Source organism: Elephas maximus, chromosome 6 (assembly GCF_024166365.1).
Source record: "Elephas maximus indicus isolate mEleMax1 chromosome 6, mEleMax1 primary haplotype, whole genome shotgun sequence".
Classification (NCBI taxonomy): Eukaryota; Metazoa; Chordata; class Mammalia; order Proboscidea; family Elephantidae; genus Elephas; species Elephas maximus.
In genome coordinates this window covers 51,954,974-51,978,250 of record NC_064824.1, presented here as the reverse complement: position 1 = coordinate 51,978,250, position 23,277 = coordinate 51,954,974, and the positions used below count along the sequence as shown (strand labels likewise).

The 23,277-nt window shown below is 39.5% G+C and overlaps 1 protein-coding gene across 2 annotated transcripts in view; it reads right to left on the bottom strand.

Annotated features, from left to right (window-relative positions):
* KCNJ3 (potassium inwardly rectifying channel subfamily J member 3) overlaps positions 1-6,229 on the bottom strand; it is a 152,216-nt gene extending 145,987 nt beyond the window's left edge. For both annotated transcript variants that reach the window (XM_049887259.1, XM_049887260.1), the window contains exon 1: positions 5,111-6,229. In XM_049887259.1, coding sequence (XP_049743216.1) covers positions 5,111-5,812 — 702 coding nt within the window. In that variant the 5' untranslated portion in view covers positions 5,813-6,229. The remainder of the gene's footprint in view (positions 1-5,110) is intronic.
* Between the last annotated feature and the right edge of the window lie 17,048 nt (positions 6,230-23,277).

The window sequence follows — 23,277 nt, the reverse complement described above, 5'->3', positions numbered from 1 at the left end:
CAAATGAAAGAACAGCTTTATAATTCTTGGAGGACTTTTTATGGAATTTATTGTAACTGTGGACAGATTTGCAACCCTAATACTTGTGAGTTCCTCTCCTACTCACCAAACACCCTCCAATCCAACAAATGCTTTTTCCTGCTTCCCTTTATCACTTGTTCTGACCTCCTGCTGTTTATTTGTGGGTCTTTGTGTCCCTTATTTTTGTTTATACTGTATTCCCTGAGCACAAGCCACCCTGTACTTTTCAGGAACCATATTAAAAACAAAAAACAAACAACCCTAAAAAACCACATTACTACTATTGTAAAAAGAATGATAATTATAGATTTAAAAGAAAACTCAAGTTCTATACTTGGAGAATAATCATACTTGTATCAGAAAAATTAAAGTTAGACTGAATAGAAATTGTGCTATTTTTTAAAAGCATAATGAATCTGCCTAAAGAACTCTCCAACTAATAAGAGACCTAAAAAAATAAGAGACCTAGCCACTGTTAATTTTGAGCTATTTGGTCTTAGACCTTTTGAACGTTTTTAGTAATAACTTGGAAGACGTTCAGAAGAAAAATTCTTTAATAGATATTCACTTGTAGATGAAATTTTATAAAAAAGTAACTGTCTAAAGACTTGAAAATTAAATGTAAACTGGTCAAAATCAAAAGGGTCAGTTATACAAAATAAAGTCATATAGTCAAAAGTATAGTCACATTTATGCCTAAGCTATGGAATGAAGACAAACCAATAAACTTGTCAGAAAAATCCAGGAATCATGTGATCCAAGGATCCTTGTGGTAAAAAGATGAACAAAATGTTAGGACATATGAAAAGGATGGCTCTGCAGTAATCGTATCTGCGCTTGATCACATTGGTATGGGGAAACCAGGCAGTACACAATTTTCAATATCCTTATAAATAGGGAACAAAAAGGGGAGTGCAAAAGTAATCTGTGATGTTAGAAGAAGAAAGAAATGCGCTCCATTAGCTTTCAATAAGTGAAAATTAAGGGTGGCATAGCTGATCTCCCAGGAAAGACAGATGATGACTATTTGCAATGAATAGAAATATCAAGAAATAAGTTTGTGCTTCCATGAGAAAAAATTATCCTTATCTTTTTGTTTTAAACCCTGGATACAACAGTAATTGACTTTATGTTTTCGGGTATTTAATTCATGAAAAGGAAATAATTTACATAAAAAAAGTTTGACTTGGTAAGTCAGTAATACGTGTGTGTGTGTGTGTGTATTTAAGAAGGCATCTGGATAATGAGTTTGTGAATTTTAGCATTCTTGAACAAATGTATCAAGGAAGATTAGGTAATTCTGTCTCTAACAAACTGTATGTCTAGGGCAGTCAACCATTAGACTTAGGTGTAAGATTTCCAAATTCTTTAAACTGAAAATGAAATTAAAGGGTCCAGCGTTTCACCCATTAGTCTGAATTCCCTAATCCAGGCATTTATTAAATGTTTCCAACTAGATGACATCTTAACTTAAGAAGGCCATGCTCTTTAGTGCCTATTCTCTAAGTTAACAAAAAGACAACTACACTAAACTAAAAATTACAAGTAAAAAATTAGTATAGAAATAAGAAGGGAAAGAGAAAGAAGATTCATTTCGAAAAGCTTCGTATAATAATAATAAAGTATAGATTTTTATTATTATTATATGAAGCTTTTCGAAACCATGTCATTCAATTTTTATTTAAGGTGTATTTTCTGTTTGTTTTTCCAAGGAGAAAAAGTACCAATCACTCCAGGCATAAATTTGGAGGATCTATAATTGAATACTAAGGAGCCCTGGTGGTGCAGTGGTTAGAGCTATCGACTGCTGACCAAAAGGTCAGCGGCTGGAAACCACCAGTGGCTCTGCGCAAAAGAGATGTTGCGGTCTGCTTCTGTAGAGACTTACAGCCTCAGAAACGCTATGGGGTGCTATGAGTCGAAATCGACTGGACAGCTGTGGGGTTTTATCTTTGAATACTGAAAGAAACTTTAGTATCTTCATTCTGGAAGACAGCAGTAGAGTTGAAAAAAAAATTGCTTTCATATAAGTTAATAGTGTAACTAAAAAAATAGGTTAAAATAAAATAACTTCCACCAAAAGTTTGGGAATACAGAAGCAATATACATGGAAAGTTTCCTAATGGCAATGGTTAGAAAGTCATATCCATGTTTTGACTATCTTCCCAAGAATCGAAAATGCTTTATAATCATTAAATAAAACTCTTATATTGACACGGAGAAAAAAGTTTATGTTCAGCAAGTAAGAAAGTAAAAGTAGAAAAATCTAAGTAAAATTAAATTAGGTAATAGGAAAAAAAATATATGTTATTTACACTATACATTATGATTATGTCACTAAACATTATATATTTTTGTTGCCTTAAGAATTACAAGTACTACTTCTTCTGTTAAAAATATAAAAATCCTACCTTTAAAATGTCCAAAAGGGTGCTAAAGGAGGAAACTAAGAACATCTGTAATTATATTTAATTTAAAAAGTTATCAAACTAATTTTGAATTATTATTACTTTAAGAATTCGGTGTAGATTCTCTTTAAAAATTGTTGTTGACTGTTTTAGGTCAGTTCATCTCAGTCCCTAAGAGAAAATGAGAGCAACCTATTACAGGAAAATCTGTCTTCCAATTTTGCTAAATGCTATTTATTCTCCATTAAAACCTGACTCCTTTTTAATGAAGCCTAAGGAAATGACAAGATGTATGAGAATTCATTTGAATTACCATGCTACAGGAAAAATCAACTTCAGACAAACTACACTAACTTGCTGGCTGAAGAGCAATCATTGATCAACCCTCCTGGATCACAAAAAAGCAGGGGAGATTTTCCCCATAATTTTGTTTAAATATAAATTGACTCCATGTGTGTCAATCATTTCTACCTCTAACTGTGACATCTTCTTAATAAATGAAAATTAGAGGACTTTATAAGAATATTATACTTTCATTTTAGTTAGATAGTGTTTTTATCACCTTGTATTAATATAGCACCTTGCTCCAGATTTGTCAATACCGTAAATCTTTTCTTTTTTAAATCAGGACATTTCTTATGGTATATGCAGCACGTGGCCTCATTTGTAAGTGTCGTCATCAGTGCCCTGTACCAGTGTAGAGACTGGGTGCTTCAGATTCACTGTACATTTGTATGCATAAACTGACATGTAGATCAATTCTAATTACTTCTGGTTTTACTAAAATAACATTTGATGAATTCAAAAAACATTTCTTAAAATATGTTGCCTGGAAAAGAAAAGCTTTGTTTTAATAAATGACTTTATGTGTTTAAAACATGACCTGTAAAGTCTAATTTTCAATTTCCACTAAAGACCAATCAATGTGGTAAACTACTCTTCTATAAGAGTACCGAGGTGATACATAAACATGGATTCCTTGACAGAGGTTTTGGCACTATATTAACAATTAAACTGCTGCTACCTGTCTGGCAGGCCTACCTAAAGAAAGATAAAATATACTTTGGTCTATTCATGGAAACAGATATAACAAACACCAATGCAAGAAAAAAAAAAGTCTACAAAACAACTGTTTAGACTGATTCAACAACCCACTTAATTCAAACAGTGGTCAGGAAAACTATATGCTAAGTTACATAAAAGCCTGTATGCAGTTCCTTGGAGTTAATTTTTAAAGACTATGATCTACTCAAAGAATTAATTCATAATTATCTTAATGAACATGGTCATGAAAACCAGACTGATAATTTCCCACTATGCTCTACAAAATTCAGAGATTGTTGACTGTTTATAGCAAGTAAATATGCTTATGATGTGAAGTGACAGGACAATCGAACTGCTTTAATTCTTACACTTAACTGAGCAACATGGACAAGAGTTATTAGGGTAAGATTTTATAAATGAAGAATGAAAATGACACAAGAGCAAACCTTTTTAAAAACACATTCGCTCACTTTTAACTACAACATCAGCTGGGGCTGAGGAAAACAATATATACTTGCATAGTGGAAATTGACATTTTAAAGACAAAATTTTTCATCTAAAACTATTATAAGATTTTGCATTTTATTAATACTAAATTATGAACCTGGGTCATGGTTCTCTATACAGTCTCAGAGAAATCTTTAGTATTTTTTGAGATCATCTTTTTCACCTTAGGAACATTTGAAAACTGCCTAAGGCAAGTCCCTCAGAAAAATGAATTGTAAATGACATATAAAGTAACTGGGCTTTAATCTCTCCTTCCCTGACTCTGATTGGATGAGCGTTTGCTGTGGTGCCCTCTAACGACCAGGTGGACCTCGCTTTAATAACATCTCCGTGTGCAATTTGTTTTAGCATTTACACTGCTGATGGTAGGAAGCAATCCTCTTTAATGGATGCTAAAGAGCTTCCAGTGAAATCTGTAATTGACAAAGGCTTCATCAAAACAGTCAATTAAGAGTAAAATTAACAAGAGGCTCTACAGGAGAAGCACTCACGCTTCCACAGAACACATCTCTAGGAAAATATTTAATAAAAATAAAAATTTAAAAGAACCAGGTGTGGGTTCTTCCACCTTAATTGCTTCCTGGATCTGTGTACTCCTTTAAAAGATGACCATACACAGAGTTAATGTTATTAAAAAAAATAGGTATAGAGAAATAATCTATCTACTAATAGTATGGGGGAGGGGAAGGTCTTAAATGGAAGTTGAGGCAAGTTCAGCACCTATCTCTTCAAAATAAAAGCTGCTCAGTTTTGGTACTTCAAGTTTAATGGAATAGAGTGTTGACTATAAAGGAAACGTGCTCTAAAGAAACAAGCAACAAGTGCAGGGAGAAGAACAGGGCGCTCCTTTACTCCAGGGCTCCAGAAGCCAACACCACTCTTTAAGTGTTACTAAGTGAGACCTGAACATCCGGGATGATAAACAAGAGCGCGAGAGTGTGGAAGAACAGAACTGTGTTTTCTCTTTGCTCAATCCTCCACCACCACCACCACCCCCCCCCCAAAAAAAAAAATTTACCTGCAGCGAAAGGTAAAACTGGGGACGGGGCGGATCTCAGGTGAGTAAATTTCCGGGGGAGGGGCACGGGGGCTGGCAGTCACCAAGTGGGGAAGGGTCGAGTTGCACTTACTTTGAGCAGCTTGCAGCGGATTTGCGCGGAGACCATGTGGCTGTTGCGCAGGTTGCCCACACGGAACATGAGCGTGAGTTTGCCGTCCCTCATGGAGATCACCGCGTGCTCGCTGAACATGAGCGTCTCGGCGCGCTTCTTGGGCTGGGACATCTTGATGAACATGCAGCCGATGAGGAAGGCGTCCACGATGGAGCCCAAGATGGACTGGAAGAGGAAGAGGATGATGCCTTCAGGGCACTTGTCGGTGATGTAGCGGTAGCCATAGCCGATGGTGGCCTCGGTCTCGATGAAGAAGAGGAAAGCAGAGGGGAAGTTGTAGACATTAGCCACACAGGGCGTGTAGTTACCTACGTGGGCTTTGTTCAGGTCGCCCCGGGAGTAGGCGATCACCCACCACATGGACGCCATGAAGAGCCAGGCCACCGTGTAGGTGAGGATGAAGATGAAGAGGTTCCAGCGCCACTTGAGGTCCACCAGGGTGGTGAAGAGGTCCGAAAGGTAGCGGCTAGTCTCGCTGCCCAGGTTACCGTGCTGTACATTGCACCGGCCGTTCTTGTCCACGAACCGCTGCCGCTTCTTCTTCGGCACAAGCTGCTGCTGCGGGCCCTGGCCCGGCCCCTGGGGCTGCAAGCCCGAGCCGCTTGACGAGGTTGTCACTACCTGGTAATCGTCCCCAAATTTCCTTCGGAGTGCAGACATAATACGGAGGGGCGAGCCAGATTCAAACGCGAAGCGAAGGCGCAGGAGCCGAGCGCTGCAAACCAGCACCAATAAGGAGGTGGGGGTGGGGGATAAAAGGGGGGGGGTAAAAGCAGGCGCGCCTGAGGTGGGGGACGCACCGGGCAGGTAGCTGCGGTCTCTGTCCCCTGCAGACGCGTTTGCCTCTCCCTTGGGAAGGAGGCTTTCTCTCCCAGATGAGTCTTAAAAAAGTGTTCTCCCACACTCAAGGCAGGAAGGATGTAAAGACCAGGAACCCAAGCGCAATTTTGCCTCGAAGCTTTTCGAGGCTTCTCTTCTCTTCCCCCACCACTGGCATCCCGGGCCACCTCTTCTTGCCTTTCCTCGCCTCTCCTGACTATTCTACATCACCCCAAACTGGACTGTTTGAAAATTAATGAGTTGACAAACAACTCTCACCTCACCTGCCAACTCGCCAGGCTGCCAATGCTGCGCTACCTGCTTGGATCAGACCCTCCCCCTTCCCCGCCGCTCCGGGCTCTCCTGGCCCCAGGGATGGCTAACGCCCCCCACCCCAACCCCCGGCGCTCCTGCCTCCTATCTTTTGGCCAAAATCCCGCCCAAAGGCATGTCTGCCGGGAGCTGGTGCAAGACCCCCTCCCTAAATCCTCCTGGCTCAGGGTCCCCAGCTCCGGACTCCAGAGGCGCGTCCTGGCCTCCACTGGCCACCGAGTTTCCGCGGACGCCACTAGGACCCTCGGCCGGACCCTCAAGGGTCCCCAGGCTGCCCCGCGCCCAGCTGAGACGCGGCAGTGCGCGAAGCCAGGACACTCACCCAGAGGGAGAGGGCAGGAGGCGGTGCGGCAGGCGGTAGCGGCAGGCTGGCCTCGCACTCAGCGTTTGCTGCTGTCTTCCTCGCCCCCACTTTTCCTGGTGTACCACGGTGGGCGCCAGTGCAGGTTGCCTAAGCTCCGCACCTTCCTGAGGGTACCTGGCTGCCCCCGCGAGAAGGATCCTGACGGGCCGAGCACAGACTGACTTGGGCGCGGGATTCCGGGGTTCCCTCGAGCTGTGTCCTCCTTCCAGGAGACAGCAGTGCCGCTGGATGGGGTTCGAGCCTCGGGCTGCGAGTCGGACTTTCAGGTTAAACACCAGGGCCGCTCCAAATTTTCCTGTCTCCCAGTGGAAACCTCTGCCTCTTCCTTCCTGGATTCCCTACTCCCTGTCCGCGCTCAGTGGCCCCGGGTGGGGGATGCGAGATGGGAGCAGAGGCGGCGGGAGAGTGGTGTGTGCTGGTGCGTGTGATCAGCTGCAGAGCCGCGCTAGCCCCGCCTGTCCCTGACTTCCCCCGCTGCTCCACCAGCCTGAATTGCACCTCCGCGCCTCAGTTGAGCCTGCAGTGTCTGGCAGCTCAAGAAAAGCGACCCCCTCCAATAAAAAGCGTCTCTAAATCTGCTCCCAAACGCCAGCCAACTCTCCTTCCTCTCCGCTCTGCATCAGTCTGAAAGCCCCCAGCAAGCAGCAAATGCTCCACTCTGAAGAAAGAGAAGTACAAATATGTCTCTGTAACCAGGGCTCTCATGTAAACGGATGCCTGGATTTGGGGATGCATCATAAACACAGATCCCAACTAGCTCCTAGATAGGCATGTTCAGAACTCAAAGTTGCAAGTAGTGGGGGTGGGAGATGAGGGGTGGAGGGGATGGTTAGGATGGGACTGGAAAGTAGGGGATCCACTAGTAGGAGAGGTTCACGATCCTTCCTAAAAAATGGCTCTGTTAGAAAGATTCAGACTGGCTATGGTTAATATGTGGCTTTAGTTGAAGGAAGGCTGGATTTTAATGGCCCAGGCTTCCCTGTTAACTTAATGGAGAGCAAAGTGCAGAAATACCTAATATAATACCCATGAGTAAATACCTGCTTATTTACCACATTTCATGTTTGTTTAAAAATGCCACAGTATCTTATTCCATTCAGTCGAGATACATAAAATTGATTTTGTTGGAGAATCATCAAATCAAGAGATTATAAAAGCAAAAGGCTGCTAAAAGACTCTCAAGCAAAGGAAAATAAGCACATCATAACTAGAGCACTGAAAGAGAAGAGCACAGTCCTCTGCAAATACTACTCTCTTCTACATCTCTACCCCTAAACTCAGCGCAGGCAAGTGTGTGTCAGCTATAACTAGAGAACTTTTTCACTATCATTCAGTTAAAACCCATATCCCCAGTTACAGACACTTCTGCAGGCTGTCTGATCAGAGGTCAGTAACTGTTATTCCTCTGGGATTACATAACAAGGGAAAGTGACACTATGGAAGGTGAAAACTGTTCTGGTCCTGAAGCCATAAGACATGATGTGAGTCCTGGCCCTGCCTTTTATAAGCTGTATAACTTTAAGCAGGTACCTGGAAGTCTATGAGCTCTAGTTTTCTCCTCCTTGAAAAATTGGGAGTTGGTTTAATAAAAAGAGAATGAAAGTGGCTTTACCAACTATTACTGCTATAAGAAAAAACTAAACAAAAGCCTGTTACCATTGAGTCAATTCCAACTGATAGTGACCCTATAGGACAGAGTAGACCTGCTCCATAGGGTTTCCAAGGAGCAGCTGGTAGATTCGAACTCCTGGCCTTCTGATTAGCATCCACAGCTCTTACCCACTGCACGGCCAGGGCTCCACTGCTACAAGGGAGGTGATATATTGTTGTTGTTAAATGCCAAGTGGATTTTGACTCATAGCGACCCCATCTGATAGAGTACAACTGACCCATAGCGTTTTCTAGACTGTAGGTAATCTTTATGGGAGGACATCACCAGATCTTTTTTCCCGTGGAGCCTCTGGGTAGATTCGAACTGCTAACCTTTCTGTTAGCAGCCGAATGCTTAACCACTTATGTCACCAGAGTTCTTTGGGATGTTATCTACTGGGCTGTAAAGTTTCAATAAGGCCAAGAAGATATTATGGATGAATTCTTTGGAGTTAGCACCATGCCATGAATTTACACATATTGCCATCATATCTCTGACTATTCTCCCCTAGCTCACTATGCCCTGGCCAGATGGCTTCTTTCATTTCCCAGAACATGTTAAGCCATCATCCCCATCCTTGGCTCTATGCACTATCTGTTCCCTCTACCTGGGATGTTCTTGCCTTGCCACTCCATGTTGATCATTCAGGCCTCAGCCCAAAGGCAACCTCCTAGAAAGCCTTTCCCTAGCCTTCTAGGTTTACTCTATCATATCAGTCTGGCTCATTTTCTTCATAACACATTTATTTATTTATTTTTAGGTATTATTTTCTTTTTTGTTTATTTATTGTCTTCCTCTACCATCGCCAGTCCTAGAATCTGAGCTCTACGAGAGCCAGGACCTTGTTTGTTTCGTTCACTGCTGTATCCCAATACCTAGGACAACATACTAGGTTCTCAGTGCATATTTGTTGGATGAATTACATGTACCAATTTACGTCACTAGAAACTCCCTCTGAGTAATACAAAATAGAAAGTCATCACTCAGTCAGGTCACTTATATGACAACGTAAAAGAACATGTAAACAAAAAGAGTAATACTTCCTGTGCTTGTTCAATTTAGGATTGATATTCAATCAACTGCCAAGTCCTTTTGAGTGTACGTCTATTATCCCTCTCATATTACCGCCTCTCTCTTTTCCCAAAACACCATTTTATTTTAGGCCCAAACACAAATTATTTTCTTGCTTTCAGCCGTTTTCTTCTTCAAACTGTCCTCGGTAGTATTACTAGTTCTATCTCCTTAGAATGTCATAAGTTTAGCAGAGGAACGAAAACCAAAGAGTTCTTTGATTATTTCATTTCCAAGCTTTTAAATTTTCCTACTTAAAAAAACAAAAAAACTTTTCTCTGAGAAACTGCCATTTTCCAACCGCCAAATCCAAAGGCAAATAATTTTATACCTCAAGAGACATGATCTAGTCTAATTCTCTCATTTTACAAATGAGTAAAAAAAAAAGAAAGAAAGAAAAAACTTTTTCACAGGTTTGTAAGTGGAAATTTTCATATTTGAACCCAGAACAATACATCTCTCTAACCAATTGCTCTGCCATCTCTTACCAGGCAGTAGCAGAGCTGAAAAGGAGTCTAGAATGTATGACCCATAGCCAGATTCTCCTTTCACTGCATCATCTTGTTTCTTTACATTAAAATTCAAAAAACAAAGCAAAACAAACAAACAAAAAAAAAAAAAACAAACCCTAAAGAACAAAACACCTGTTGCCCTCTATTCTGACTTACTGGCTACCCCCTGGGTGTCAGAATACAACTGTGTCCCATAGTGTTTTCAATGGCTGGTTTTTCGGAAGTAGATCACCAGGCTTTTCTTCTAAGGGGCCCCTGGATGGACTAGAACCTCCAACCTTTTGGTTAGCAGCCAAGTACATTAACTCTATGAACCACCCACGGAAATCACCCCCTCCAAAACATAGTCTAATCTATCTTTCCAAAATTATCTCCTACCTTCCCTTTAATTCGAGCTCTGCTCCAGCCAACTTTGATGGCAATTTCCCACATATGCCCTACATTAACTTCATTTGCTCGCCTTATTTCCCATCATTTAGAATATCCTTTCCCTATCCCTGTAAAGTCTAAATCACAGTCAGTAGGAAAGAAATTATTTATATTTTATTTCAAATACCACCTCTTCTATGACACTTTCCCTTATTCTCCCACTGACAATAATCCTTCCCCTCTTTGAACTCTTATTTCCCTGGATTTGCAATGTGGTATTTTCACCTTCAAGCTTGTATTTCAGCTTATATTTCACTTAGATTTCCCCCTATAAAAGGGCAAACTCCCTGAGCCTCCACTTCTTAATATTTTGGCATCATACAGTATTCTAGGCATCCAAGCTAGCCTTGCACATGGTAAATATTTAACGACGTTTTAGAGAAAACTAACAATGAGAAAGAGCTACTTTCATGTGCCAGACAACACGCTTGGAAGTTCATAGTTAGTAGTTGTATTTCATCAGTTCCCTGGGTTACATAAATTGTTTGCACCCAACTACTAACCTGAAGGCTGGTGATTCAAACCCATTTAGCCACACTGCAGAAGAAAGACCTGGTTACCTGCTTCTCTGAAGATGACAACTAAGAAAATAGTTCTACTCTGTAACCCATGGGGTTGCCATGAGTCAGAATACAACCTGTAGGGATGGGTTTGTTTGTTTTTTACTAGTATTATATGGCTAGTAAGATGGTGGAGCCAGGATTTCAAAACATGTCTGCCCATCTTCAAGGCCTTCATTCTTTTAGAGACATAGTACTGCCTGATAAGTTACATATCGTTCAGGATGCATCATGTCACACTTTAGATGTGATTGAGTCTTTGACCTATTTGTGACATTGAGTCTGATTCCTTGAAAATGTTTACAAAGACACCAAACTCATCTTCCATTGTCAGGACATCTGCTTCCATGATGAGGTTCTGGAGAGTGGCCAGCCCTACCGTGCTGTGGCCAGGCCTGCTGCCATTCAGCACCGCTAGTCAGGATGTGTGTGGAATGGATGACAGAAGGCCATCTAATCAGGTGCTGTCTGATGAGCTGAAGTGAAACACTATAAGCCGAATGGGTCAAAGGAGGGAGAGGCATGCAATTTCAGGCCAGGTCACAAAGCCAGGAAAATCTAGAAACTGTAACTGCCAAATTCACAATCATTTGGAGTGTAACATTTAAGGAGAGTTGTAAGCAAATTATCATAGAGTTAATAGTGGGGAAATCAAAGCTATATTTATCATACTCAGCTAAGAACAAGCTACATACTCATACTGCCCAGGAAGTACTTCTGGCAATATTTTATTTGCTGTGTCCAAAATTAGTAATATCACAAATAGCTGCAACTTCTAAAATGAAGGATATTTATTCTGTATTTTAAACTAAATAGGCATGACTCTGCACATACACTGACCCTGTTACATAACTGAGCAGTGTAGGGAAAAGAGTATATCTAATATAAAAGAAAAATCCTCTGTCCCTGAGGAGCCTGAATTCTAAAAATGACTTAATCGGCCAGCTGTGAAAAAAGCAAGTCTTTGAACATCTCAGTATACCTGAAGTCTGTCTTCTCGTCATTCACTTATAGCCACTGTGACCCACGCCATGTGACAGCCTGTATGGCCAGAAATATTAATTACTCTCAAGCAAAAAAAATACTGTGCTTAATACTTTTACTCCCAATCCTACCATTCATTCTTCAAAAGTAGAATAAAGAGATGAACAGGCATAGGGAACTGAAGCACTTACACTTCAAAAGCTGACGTTTCCATTGCCACCATAAGTTTTGCTATATCTGGGAAGAGGTCACTCGTTGAAATTGTATAGCAAATTTTGGGCTATAGAATGGCGTTCCTTTTTTTACCCTCCTAAAAAAAGAATACTGAAGTTATTTTCTCTCTTGACAAAGAAAAATAGAAATCAGTTTGAGATTTGATTGCACAGACTCAAGAATGGAGGCATAGCCATACCGTGACAGATGACTCATTCAGCCCTTAATCTTGGCTTCAAACCTTGGCCCATGCCTGAGGATTCAGAGAAAGGCAAAATGCCTTTGTCACTTGGAGGCCATTTATTTTTCAAGGTTTTTTGACCTAAACCCTCTCTTTACTCCAAAGTGTACGTGGAGTAACTCTGGCTTATGAAAGAATAAGGATTTTTTTTAAGTTTTGCAGAATTCAACATCTCTTTAGAAAGAACTAATTGTTATTTCAGGCCTAAGGGTTTGTTGGAGGGGCATCAAGGAAAAATTACAATTTCTCATTCTTACCCATGTCAGTTGAAGTTATTCTGAGAACTTCTCCCCTGAGAACACCAATGAAGTCCAAATGTCAAAATATGTATGTGAATAAAGCTTAATACAGTAAGTACTTAATGTGCACAAACGTGTGCCTAGTGCTACGCTAAGGATTGTACAGGTCAGAAATGATAAAGACCTAGTGCCAACAAAATATTTTATAACAAATAATAATAATAATTAGTACTGTGTGGTAAGCAATAAAGAAAAAAGAACCATTTTATTAACAGTCAGAGGCACAAGCCCTTTTAGGAAATATTGCTGTAGCTAATGGGAGTTTTCCAAACCTGTCAAGCTCTAGTCACTTACATTTTGTTTAGTATTAGGTTACCTCTGCCCAAACTACTCTAATTGATTGTTTAATTTTAGTACTCTGAAGATAGATGTTTAATAATAAGATTCCTAAGAGGTAAGATTCATGCGTAATTGGAAGAAGGTAAGAAGAAATTTGTATTCATCTTACAGAACCTTGAAAATGTGTATTAAAATACTAAAAATAAAAATATAAAACAACATTTGGGGGGAGGTGGAGCATATCTTTCCCTCTAATTTTCTGCTTTAGTGTATTTCCAATAGTCATCCCACTTCTATAATTTTCTTTTTAATGTTAAAAAAAATGAAGTAGATGCAGAGACAAAGTTAGGAGGGCAAGAAGTTTATCAGGGGAGAGGAGTAACACTTGTGAAAGATAAAAGGTAAAAGAAAAAGATATTTCTACCTTTTGGCTCTTGTGCTCAATGAGGATTGTTGTACAAGTATCTGTGTTTATGCTCTCAGTTCTTCTGGGTATATACCTAGGAATAGAATTCCTGGGTCATGTGGTAGTTCTATGTTTAGCTTTTTGAGGAACTACCAAATTTTTCACAATCACTGTATCATTTCACATTCCCACCAGCAAAGGACAAGAGTTCCAACTTCTGCATATCCTTGCCAATACCTGTTGTTTTCTGTTTGTTTTTTTTTTTGTTGTTGTTGTTGTTAATCATAGCTGTCTTTGTTGTTGTTGTTGGGTACAATCAGAGTCAAGTTTTAACTCACAGCTACTCCGTGTGACGGATTAGAACTGCATATCAGATTAGAAATGGCCTTTAAGATTTTCTAGGCTCTAATCTTTTTTAATCTTTACAGGAGCAGATTGCTAGGTCTTTCTCCCTTCTAGCGCTGGGTAGATGCTAACCACCAACCTTTTGGTTAACGGTGAGCGCTTAACTATTTTTCCACCAAGGTTAGCCATCTTAGTAGGTGTGAAGTGATATCTCATTGTGGTTACTGAAACATTGACAGCTGGAATCCACCAGCTACTCCACAGGAGAAAGATGTGACAGTCTATTCCATAAAGCTTTACAGCATTGGAAACACTCTGGGGCTATTCTACTCTGTTCTATACATTTGCTCTGAGTCAGAATCGACTCGAAGGCAACAGATTAATGAACAATGACACCGAGCATCTTTTCATGTCCTTGTGTTCTTGTTGGCCATTTCTATTTCTTCTTCGGTAAAACGTTTATTCAAGACTTTTGCCAATTTTTTAATTAGGTTCTTTGTCTTTTTGTTAAGTTTTGAATTTTTTTTTTAATATTCTGGATATTAAATCTCTACCAGATATATAGTTCCCCAAAATTTCCTCCCAATCTGTAGGTTGTCTCTTCACTTTGTTGATGAATTTCTTTGATTAACAAAAGTTTTTAATTTTGATAGTTTTTTTTACTTTTTTTTACATAAGATGGAATATTACTCACCCATAAAGAGAAGCAAAGTTCTAATACATACTACAACCTGGATGAACTTTAAAAACATCACACTGAGTGAAGTAAGTCAGTTACAAAAAGGCAAATATTGTATAATCCTACTTACATAAAATATCAGGACTAAGCAAGTATATTTTGGGGTTTTAAGCAGGTATATAGAGATTTAAGTTTATTAATGGTTACCAGAGGTGTGTAGGAAGGAGGGGAAGAGGACACTCCTTGCTTAGGGGATACAGAGCTTCTGTTAAGAGTGATAGAAATATTTGGAAATGGATAGTGGTGATGGTTGATCAACATGATGAACATAATTAATGTCATTGAATTGTGGGGGTCCAAACTATGTTTAAATGCCAAATATTTTGTTACATATATATTTGCCATGATAAAAAGCTTTTTTTGTTGTTGTTTAAACTTCATTTTTAAAAACTTTATAAAAAGCAAAGAAACAGAGTGGGGCAGAGAGAGCATTCAGATTGAGACGTAGATCTCACATTGAAAAAGCATGTTATGGATTGAATTGTGTCCCCCAAAAAATGTGTGTTGTAAATGCTAACTTCTATGGCCGTGGTTATATTCCTATTTGGGAATAGATTGTCTTTGTTACATCAATTAGGCAGGATTAGTGTAGAGTGTATCTTGAGTCAATCTCTTGAGATATAAAAGAGATTAAACAAGCATTCAAAAAGAAGAGGTCAGGGAAGACAGATGCCAAGCCACATGAAGATCGCTCAGGAGCAGAAGCTCAGGAAAAGCATAGGCATTCCTCTAGGGCCGACAGAGGGAGAAAGCCTTCTCCTAGAGCCAGCACCCTGAATTTGGACTTCTAGCCACCTAAACTGTGAGAAAACTAATTTCTGTTAGTTAAAACCTTTCCCTTGTGGTATTTCTATTATAGCAGCACTAAGTAACTAAGACAAAGGGAAAGATGAGGGAAGCAGAATTAAGTAGGGAGAGACTCAGACATGATACAAATATTATAATTGTTGACCAACCCAACTGGGAGGTCTGGAGAAAAAATTGCCCATTAGAAGAGTATTATATTGGGCAGCAATGGCCCAGCTCTAATGGCCTCACTGAGCTGTCATTGTCTGTGGACTGCTTTTGGAAGAGATTGACTTTACCTGAATACTTCATCAGATCCCTAAGGTGCTATAGCTGGAGGTTGTCAGCTAACTGCACTCCCTGTAGCTGAGTGGAAAGTTCTTGAATGGAGATTGAATAGTAGGTCTACGTGGTTGTCACAGAGATTACAGAAAAGGAATTTATCAGTGTACCTCCAGAAGTTATATTACAAATATTAAAAAATAACCAAATGATTATGAATATGTGCATTAATCTTTGGATTCATCTTGGTATAAACACATGAATCTTTTTTGAGTAGGGTGGGAAGAGCCATGGCTATGTTGATCTTCCCTTTAATCATTAATAGTCTTAGAGAGTAGGAATGTATTTAACCCCTTTTTAGGATACTCCAACAATAAGACGGCATTAAGACTGCATGAAGGAAAGGGAGAGGTGGGAATAATGGAGCAGTTGGGCTGTAGAATGTGGAGCAAACCATTTATGCTCCACTACTAACCTAACCTAAAGGTTGGTGGTTCAAACTCACACCACAGCACTGTGTAAGAAAGGCCGAGCAATCTACTTCCATAAATATTATAACTAGGAAAACCCTATAGAACAGTTCTACTCTGTAATACACGAGGTTGTCATGAGTGGAAGCAGCTCAATGGTAACAGGTTTGGGGCCGTAGGACAAGCAGGGGAAACAATGAGAGGCCAATAAAGCAAGAGCTCAACAAACATTTCATAGCAGGTGATCCAGGTAAGAAAGGAAGGGAGAAAGATGAATAGAATTTTATGAAATACAATTTGATGTTTATGGTTCCTAATTGTGCATTAAAATCACCTTGAGACTCTGAGACCAATTACATCAGACTGGGAGTAGGGGCCAGGAATCGGTATTTTTTAAAAGCTCACTTGTGATTCTGACAGCACAGCTAGGGTTGAGAAACACTGATCTTTGGGAACTACAGCCTATTAGTTCAGGAGCTTCACTGGAAAATGTCACATACAGAAGTACCATCAATTTTCTTGCCCCACTCATGAGAGTTCTTGTTCTTTGGAGTCAAAGAGAGACGGTGAGAATTAGTAAATTCAGGTCCCTTGTACTCTCACAAACCACCAGGGTCAAGCATAAGTGAATAAAAATATTTGGTCAAGGGAGGATCTTCCCCTCAGTGGAAAAGCATCTGGACAAAGCAGGACACATTGCTGATTGACTGCAGTTTAAACCAATCCTACCACCCACACAGTCATAAATAATGAACATGAATGGGAGATTCTAGGGCTACTGAATTGTAAAGCCCATAAACCTTTCAAGTTTTTTTTTTTTAATCCTTTTTTTTTACTGCTTTCTGTGTATGTGCATGTAAAAATTCTTCTTTTATAATCTCTGTCACCACTATGCATCATATTTTCCTGTTTTAAAAAGGAAGGAAGGAAGAAAGGCAGGTAGGCAGATAAGCAAAAATTAACACTTTCAAGGTTTCCAATCAATATGGCATCGTGGATACATACACTATAAATACCCCTGACAACAAAGACTTAAGAAACTAAGTAAAACAGACACAAAAAAAGTCCTCAGATCCCAGAACATCAAAGAGCTGAAGAAACACACTGAGCCCCAACTGGAAGGAAAGGCAGAATGAGACCAGCGGGAAAACAAAGATTCACGGATCGATCATCCCCTGCCTGCCAGTGTAGAACAGCATGGCCATTTTGGAATGGCATTGAAAAACAACCTGAAGTGAGGAACCAAGGAAAGCAACCACAGAGGGAGCACAGCTGGTGACAGATTCTGTGCCAACAACCCTAGAAAGAAACAACAAGGTGGGCAGGACACGACCAGGTATGGAGTCCCACTGAAGGGGTGAAGTGCAGGAGTGGTACGACTTTGAAACCAGGGAACCACAGGGATGCGCCTCTGGAGTTAAGTGAGACAGACAGAGTCATCAGAGCCTTAGAGAAGGAGAAAGTGTAGCTCGGGAGTGCACATTTGCAGGGGAGTAAAGGGGAGGACCAGATGGGTGGATGAGCTCTCCAGCCCTTGGATGAGTACAAACATGGAAGTAGCTAGGAATTAGTGCAAGGAATGCTTGCCAGTGGGGGCACCCAGCCATTTGTATGGGAGACGCCCAGCAAGAAGGCAGCCCACAGAGTGACAACTAGAGCCTGCTCCCCAGAACTGGCCCTGTGCAGGCAGTCAACCACTCCTGTCCTTATAGACTCCCCTCACTCACCTCCCTTCCCAGATGCACCTCCCATGTGCATTAGCATGTGCCCTGAAGTGCTGATGGACCAAGCCAAGGCATAAAACGCTGTCCCCACCCACCAACGCTCCCCAACAACAGGCAGCTTGCACTTGCACTCCATTCTGCACTTCAGGGGTCACACTAACTGCTTCTGGCAATACAGAGGTAAGGAACTGTTCCTTAAGAGCTATGAAAGGATCTTCACTGCTAAACACCTGGTACCTCACAATAGGAATGAACTTGTTTGTACATCACCAAGCAGTTCTCTGAGAGAAATTATACACACCTCACAACATAAAAGCACAGTGCGTGTGCAACTCACCATACTCACCAGTGAGAAGAAATCATACCTAACCAACTGACAGCCCCAAACCCGTATATAGACCAGATAACTGGCAGTTTCATAGTCATACACAGACCAATACTACAAAACAGCATCAATTAAAACAATACAAAGAAAGGTAAACAATATAAAAAGAAAAGGAAAATGCTAAACTCCAGATAGATCAAAATAATACAAAAAGGCAAATATACATAAAATCAATAAAGAAATATATAAACAAATAAACAGCACCTTAATGCTTCAAAGGCAACAGTCAATTACAAATCATATGAAGAAACGAGATATGATGGCTCAGGCAAATGAGAAAATTAAAGCTATGAGAATCTTTGCTGAGGAAGAACACATAATAGATCTATCTACCTGACAAGGAACTCGATAGACTAATACTTAGTTTTCTCAAAAAGATCAAGGAAAACACAGAAAAAAATCCTAGAAGAATTCAGGAAAACAAGAACAAAATGACAAATTCAATAGAGAAATAGAAACCATACAAAAATAACAACTAGAAATTTGGAATATTAACAATAAAATATCAGAAGTATCCCAAAACCTGATGAAGGACACAGAAGAAGAATCGAATCAATGGAAGAAAGAATCATACCAGGAATGCAAAAATAGTTTGAAATTAGAAAATCAATTAATGTAATTCACCACATAAATAAAACAAAAGAATTACATGATCATTTTAATTGATGCAGAAAAGGCACTTTATAAAATCTAACATGCATACCTGATAAAAAAAAAAAAAAACTCTTAACGAAATAGGAATAGAAGGACAATGCCTCAACATAATTAAGGGCATATGTGTGAAACCAATGGCCAACATTATTCTCAATGGAGAAAGACTGAGAGGCTTCCCCCTGAGAATGAGTACAAGAGAAGAATGCCCACTATCACCACTTTTATTCAATATTGTACTGAAAATCCTAGCCAAAGAAATAAGGCAAGAATGGGAAATAAGGAGTACCAAAATTGGAAAAGAAGAAATAAAACTATCTTTATTCACAGATGACATGATTCTTTACATAGAAAATCCCAGAGACTCCACAAGAAAGCTATTGGATCTAATAGAAGTATTCAGCAAAGTGGCAGGCTACAAAATCAACACAAAAAAATCAGTAGGGTTTCTTTACACTAACTAGGAGAACTCTGAAAAGGAAATCAAGAAAACAATACCATTTACAATAGCCCCCATATGGCTATAGGAAATAAAATTAACCAGGGAATCTAAAAGGCCTAAACAATGAAAACTATATAATACTACTGCAAGAAACTAAAACTGACCTTCATAAATGGAGAAACTTTCCAGGCTCATGGACTGAAGACTTAACATTATGAAAATGTCAATGCTTTCCTAAGTGATCTGTAGATATACAGCAATCCCAATACAAATTGCAATAACATTCTTTACCAAAATGGAAAAATGTATCATCAAATTTATACAGAAAGGAAAGAGACCCTGAATAGCCAAAGAAATTTCAAAGAAGAAGAAGAATGTTGAAGGCCTCACACTTCTTGATCTCAAAACATACTATATAGCCACAGTAACCAAAACACTGGTACTGGTTCAATGACAGACACATAAAACAATGGAATAGAATGAAAACCCAGAAATAAATCGATCCATCTATGGACACCTGATTTTTGAAAGGGGTCCAAATTCATTCAATGAAGAAGAAGCAGTCTCTTTAACAAATGGTGCTGGCATAACTGGGTGTTTATTTGCAGAAAAATGAAACAGGATCCATACCTAACACCATACACAAAAACTCACTCAAAATGGATCAAAGACCTAAATGTTAAAGCAAAAACTAAATTTTCTGGAAGATAACATAGGGACAAAACTATGGGACCTAATTTTTTTCAGTAATAAAGTTACCAAACACAACTACAAATGCATGAGCAACAGAAGTCACGCTAGGTAACTGGGACCTCCTAAAAATTAAATACTTATGCTCATCAAAAACTTTATCAAAAGAGTAAAAAATAACCTGCAGATTATGAAAAAAGATCTTTGGAAATGATTTATCTGATAATGAACTAATATCTAAAATATAGAAAACTTCAACAACTCAACAACAAAAAGACAAACAACCCAATTAAAAATGGGTAAAGGACATGAACAAATGCTTCACTAAAGAGGGTATTCAAGTGGTCAACAAACACATGAAAAAATGCTTTTTATCATTAGCCATCAGAGAGGTGCAAATCAAAATTAACAATGAAGTAGCAATTCATCCCTACAAAAATCTCACTGATTTAAAAAAAAAAAACAGCAGTAAACAACAAATGCTGGCGAGGTTGCTGGGAGATTGGAACCCTGCTCACTGCTGGTGGGATTATAAATTGGCTCTTCAGCGACTATAAAAAATGGTATGGTGTTTCCTCAAAAAGCTAGAAATATAAATACCCTATGATACAGCAATCCCATTCCTAGGTATATACCCTAGAGAACTAAAACTAGTGACGTGAACAGATGTGTGCACACGCTCTGGTGGTGCAGTGGTTAAAGTACTTGTCTACTAGCCAAAAGGCTGGTGGTTCAAATCCACCAGCTGCTCCATGGGAGAAAGACATGGCAGTCTGCCTCTGTAAAGAATCCAGCCTCAGAAATTCTATGGGGCAGTTCTAATCGTCCTATAGGGTCTCCGGGAATTGATATCAACTCCATGGCATACAATGATAACAACAGCAACATGTTCATTGCAGTGTTATTTACGATAACGATAGATGGAAACAACATAATTGCCCATCAACAGATGAATGGATAAACAAACTGTGGTATATACACACAATGGAATATTATGCAGACGTAAAGACTAATGATAAGTTCTTAAAGTATGCTATAATGTGGATGAATCTCGATATTATGCTGAGCGAAATATGTCAGTCACAAAAGATTAATACTGCATGATCTTACTATTATAAAAATGCAAGAATATGTATATATATATATAAACAGGGATGGGAATCAATCCCTAGGTATAGACATTTGGTAGCTTTGGTGATGGGTAAAAGATGGCACTAAGAAGTGCACAAGAATAAGGGACTATTTGGGTAAAAGCCACAACATAGACAACTTTGCAACAACTGTAGTAATGATATGTATGGTTATATATGTAGATATGTTGTTGTTTTCACTTTCTAATGCTTTTCAGAAGTAGACTATTGGGTCCTTCTTCCTAGTCTGGAAGCTCAGGTGAAACCTGTCCTCCATGGGTGACCCTTTTGGTATACAAATACTGGTAGCATAGCTTCTAGCATCACAGCAACATGCAAACCCTCACAGTACGACAAACTGACAGACACGTGGGGGTATATATGTGTAGATAAGTACATGTGGATATTATGGTACACATGTATGGGTATTTCTGTAAGCAAATGTATATGCATGTTTGTGTGCACTGCATATATATTCATACATAAAATAAAGCACATAGGGGGCTCAATTATGGCTAATTCCTAGACAAACCCAAATACCTCTTGGGATTGGGTTACTGGGTTTGAGGACTTAGGACCATAGTCTCAGAGGGCAATTCAGTCAATCAGCATAACATAGCTCATAAAGATAATGTTCTACATCCTAATACGGTGAGTAGCATCGGGGACCTTAAAAGCTCGTGAGTGGCTATCTACAATACTGTTGATCTCTACACATTTGGAGCAAAAGAGAAAGAAGGAAACCAAAGATTCAAAGAAAAAAACTAGTCTACAGAATTAATATTCTACATGAACAATGGTCTCACCCACCTTGAGACTGGCTACTGCTACTGATCATTCTGATCAGGGACACAATAGATGGTCCCAAATAGAATGGGAGAAAAATGTAGAACAAAATTCGAATTCCTAAAAGAGTTCAGACTTACTGGACTAGTAGAGACTAGAGAAACCCCTGAGACTATCACCCTGGGATACGCTATAAACTTGAAACGCAAACCACTCCTGGTTATCACCTATCAGTCAAAAGACAGAGTGGCTCATAAAATAAATAATATCACCCATGAGTACTATGCTGTTTTAAACCATCATCTAAATGAGACTTAATGGTCAACATTTATCCAAGATTAAAAACATGAAGGTAACGGGAACACGGAAGCTAGGTTAATGAAAAACTGAACAACCAGAATGTAAAGTATGATAATGTTGACACATTGTGAAAAGTGTAACCCATGTCACTGAATAACATGTATAGAAATTATTGATGAGGATCTAATTTGCTGTGTAAATTTTCTCCAAATACACAATAAAATATTTCTTTTAAAAATTAACATTGTCATGAAGACTACTGGTAGGACAATGGAAGAGCACATCACTGGTGAACCTGTGTGTCAGCAGTGACATACAGCCTAGTTGAGATTGACAATTCTGGCCATTTGCTTTATATAATGTGATAATTTGGAAAGAGAAGGGTGAAGAAGAATTACAAAAATAAAAACACTAACCATTAGAAACTAAAATGTCATTTTTACAACTCATTTCTAGGATTCCTCCAGGGTTTTTACTTAGGGAAACCTCTAGAATTCTTCCCACGTTTTTACTCAGAGAAACATCTCAATTACATTCTTTTAGATTTTCACTCAGGGAAAGAGGTGCAAAATTTTAAACTAAATTCACACACTTTAGTAACTATCCAGCAGTCCATAGATCACCATCGAATTCTCCATAAAATAACAGAAAAAGTCCTGGGGGTTAGTTTCTGGTAAAGTCGGAATGCATTAAAACTCTCAGCTTCCTTGTTATAGGTCCCTCCTCCAGTCTACAAAGGCTGGAACTTAAAAAAAAATCACGTTGCCTATGAGTCGATTCCGACTCATAGCGACCCTATAGGACAGAGTAGAACTGTCCCATAGAGTTTCCAAGGAATGCCTGGTGGATTCGAACTGCTGACCTTTTGATTAGCAGTGGTAGCATTTGACCACTACGCCACCAGGGTTTCCAGCCAACTTGAATTTCAAGTTCAGTAAGTAGAAATTATTCTGATCTGAACATAAAAATTTTACCCAATCCATTTATAGGGCATTTCTATCAATTTACTAGGACCCCATAAGTGATGTTGTGGCTCTAGAAACATATTAGTGTTGAGGTGATGATTACATTTAACAGTCCTCTAAAGCTGTTCTTTTTCCTAGTCTCATCTCTACCAATTGGAAAATCTATTCTCCCTGTTGTTGTTATTGTTAGTTGCTGCCAAGCCGATACCTACTCGTAGTGACCCCATATATAACAGAAAGAAACACCGCCTGGTCCTGTGCCATTCTCA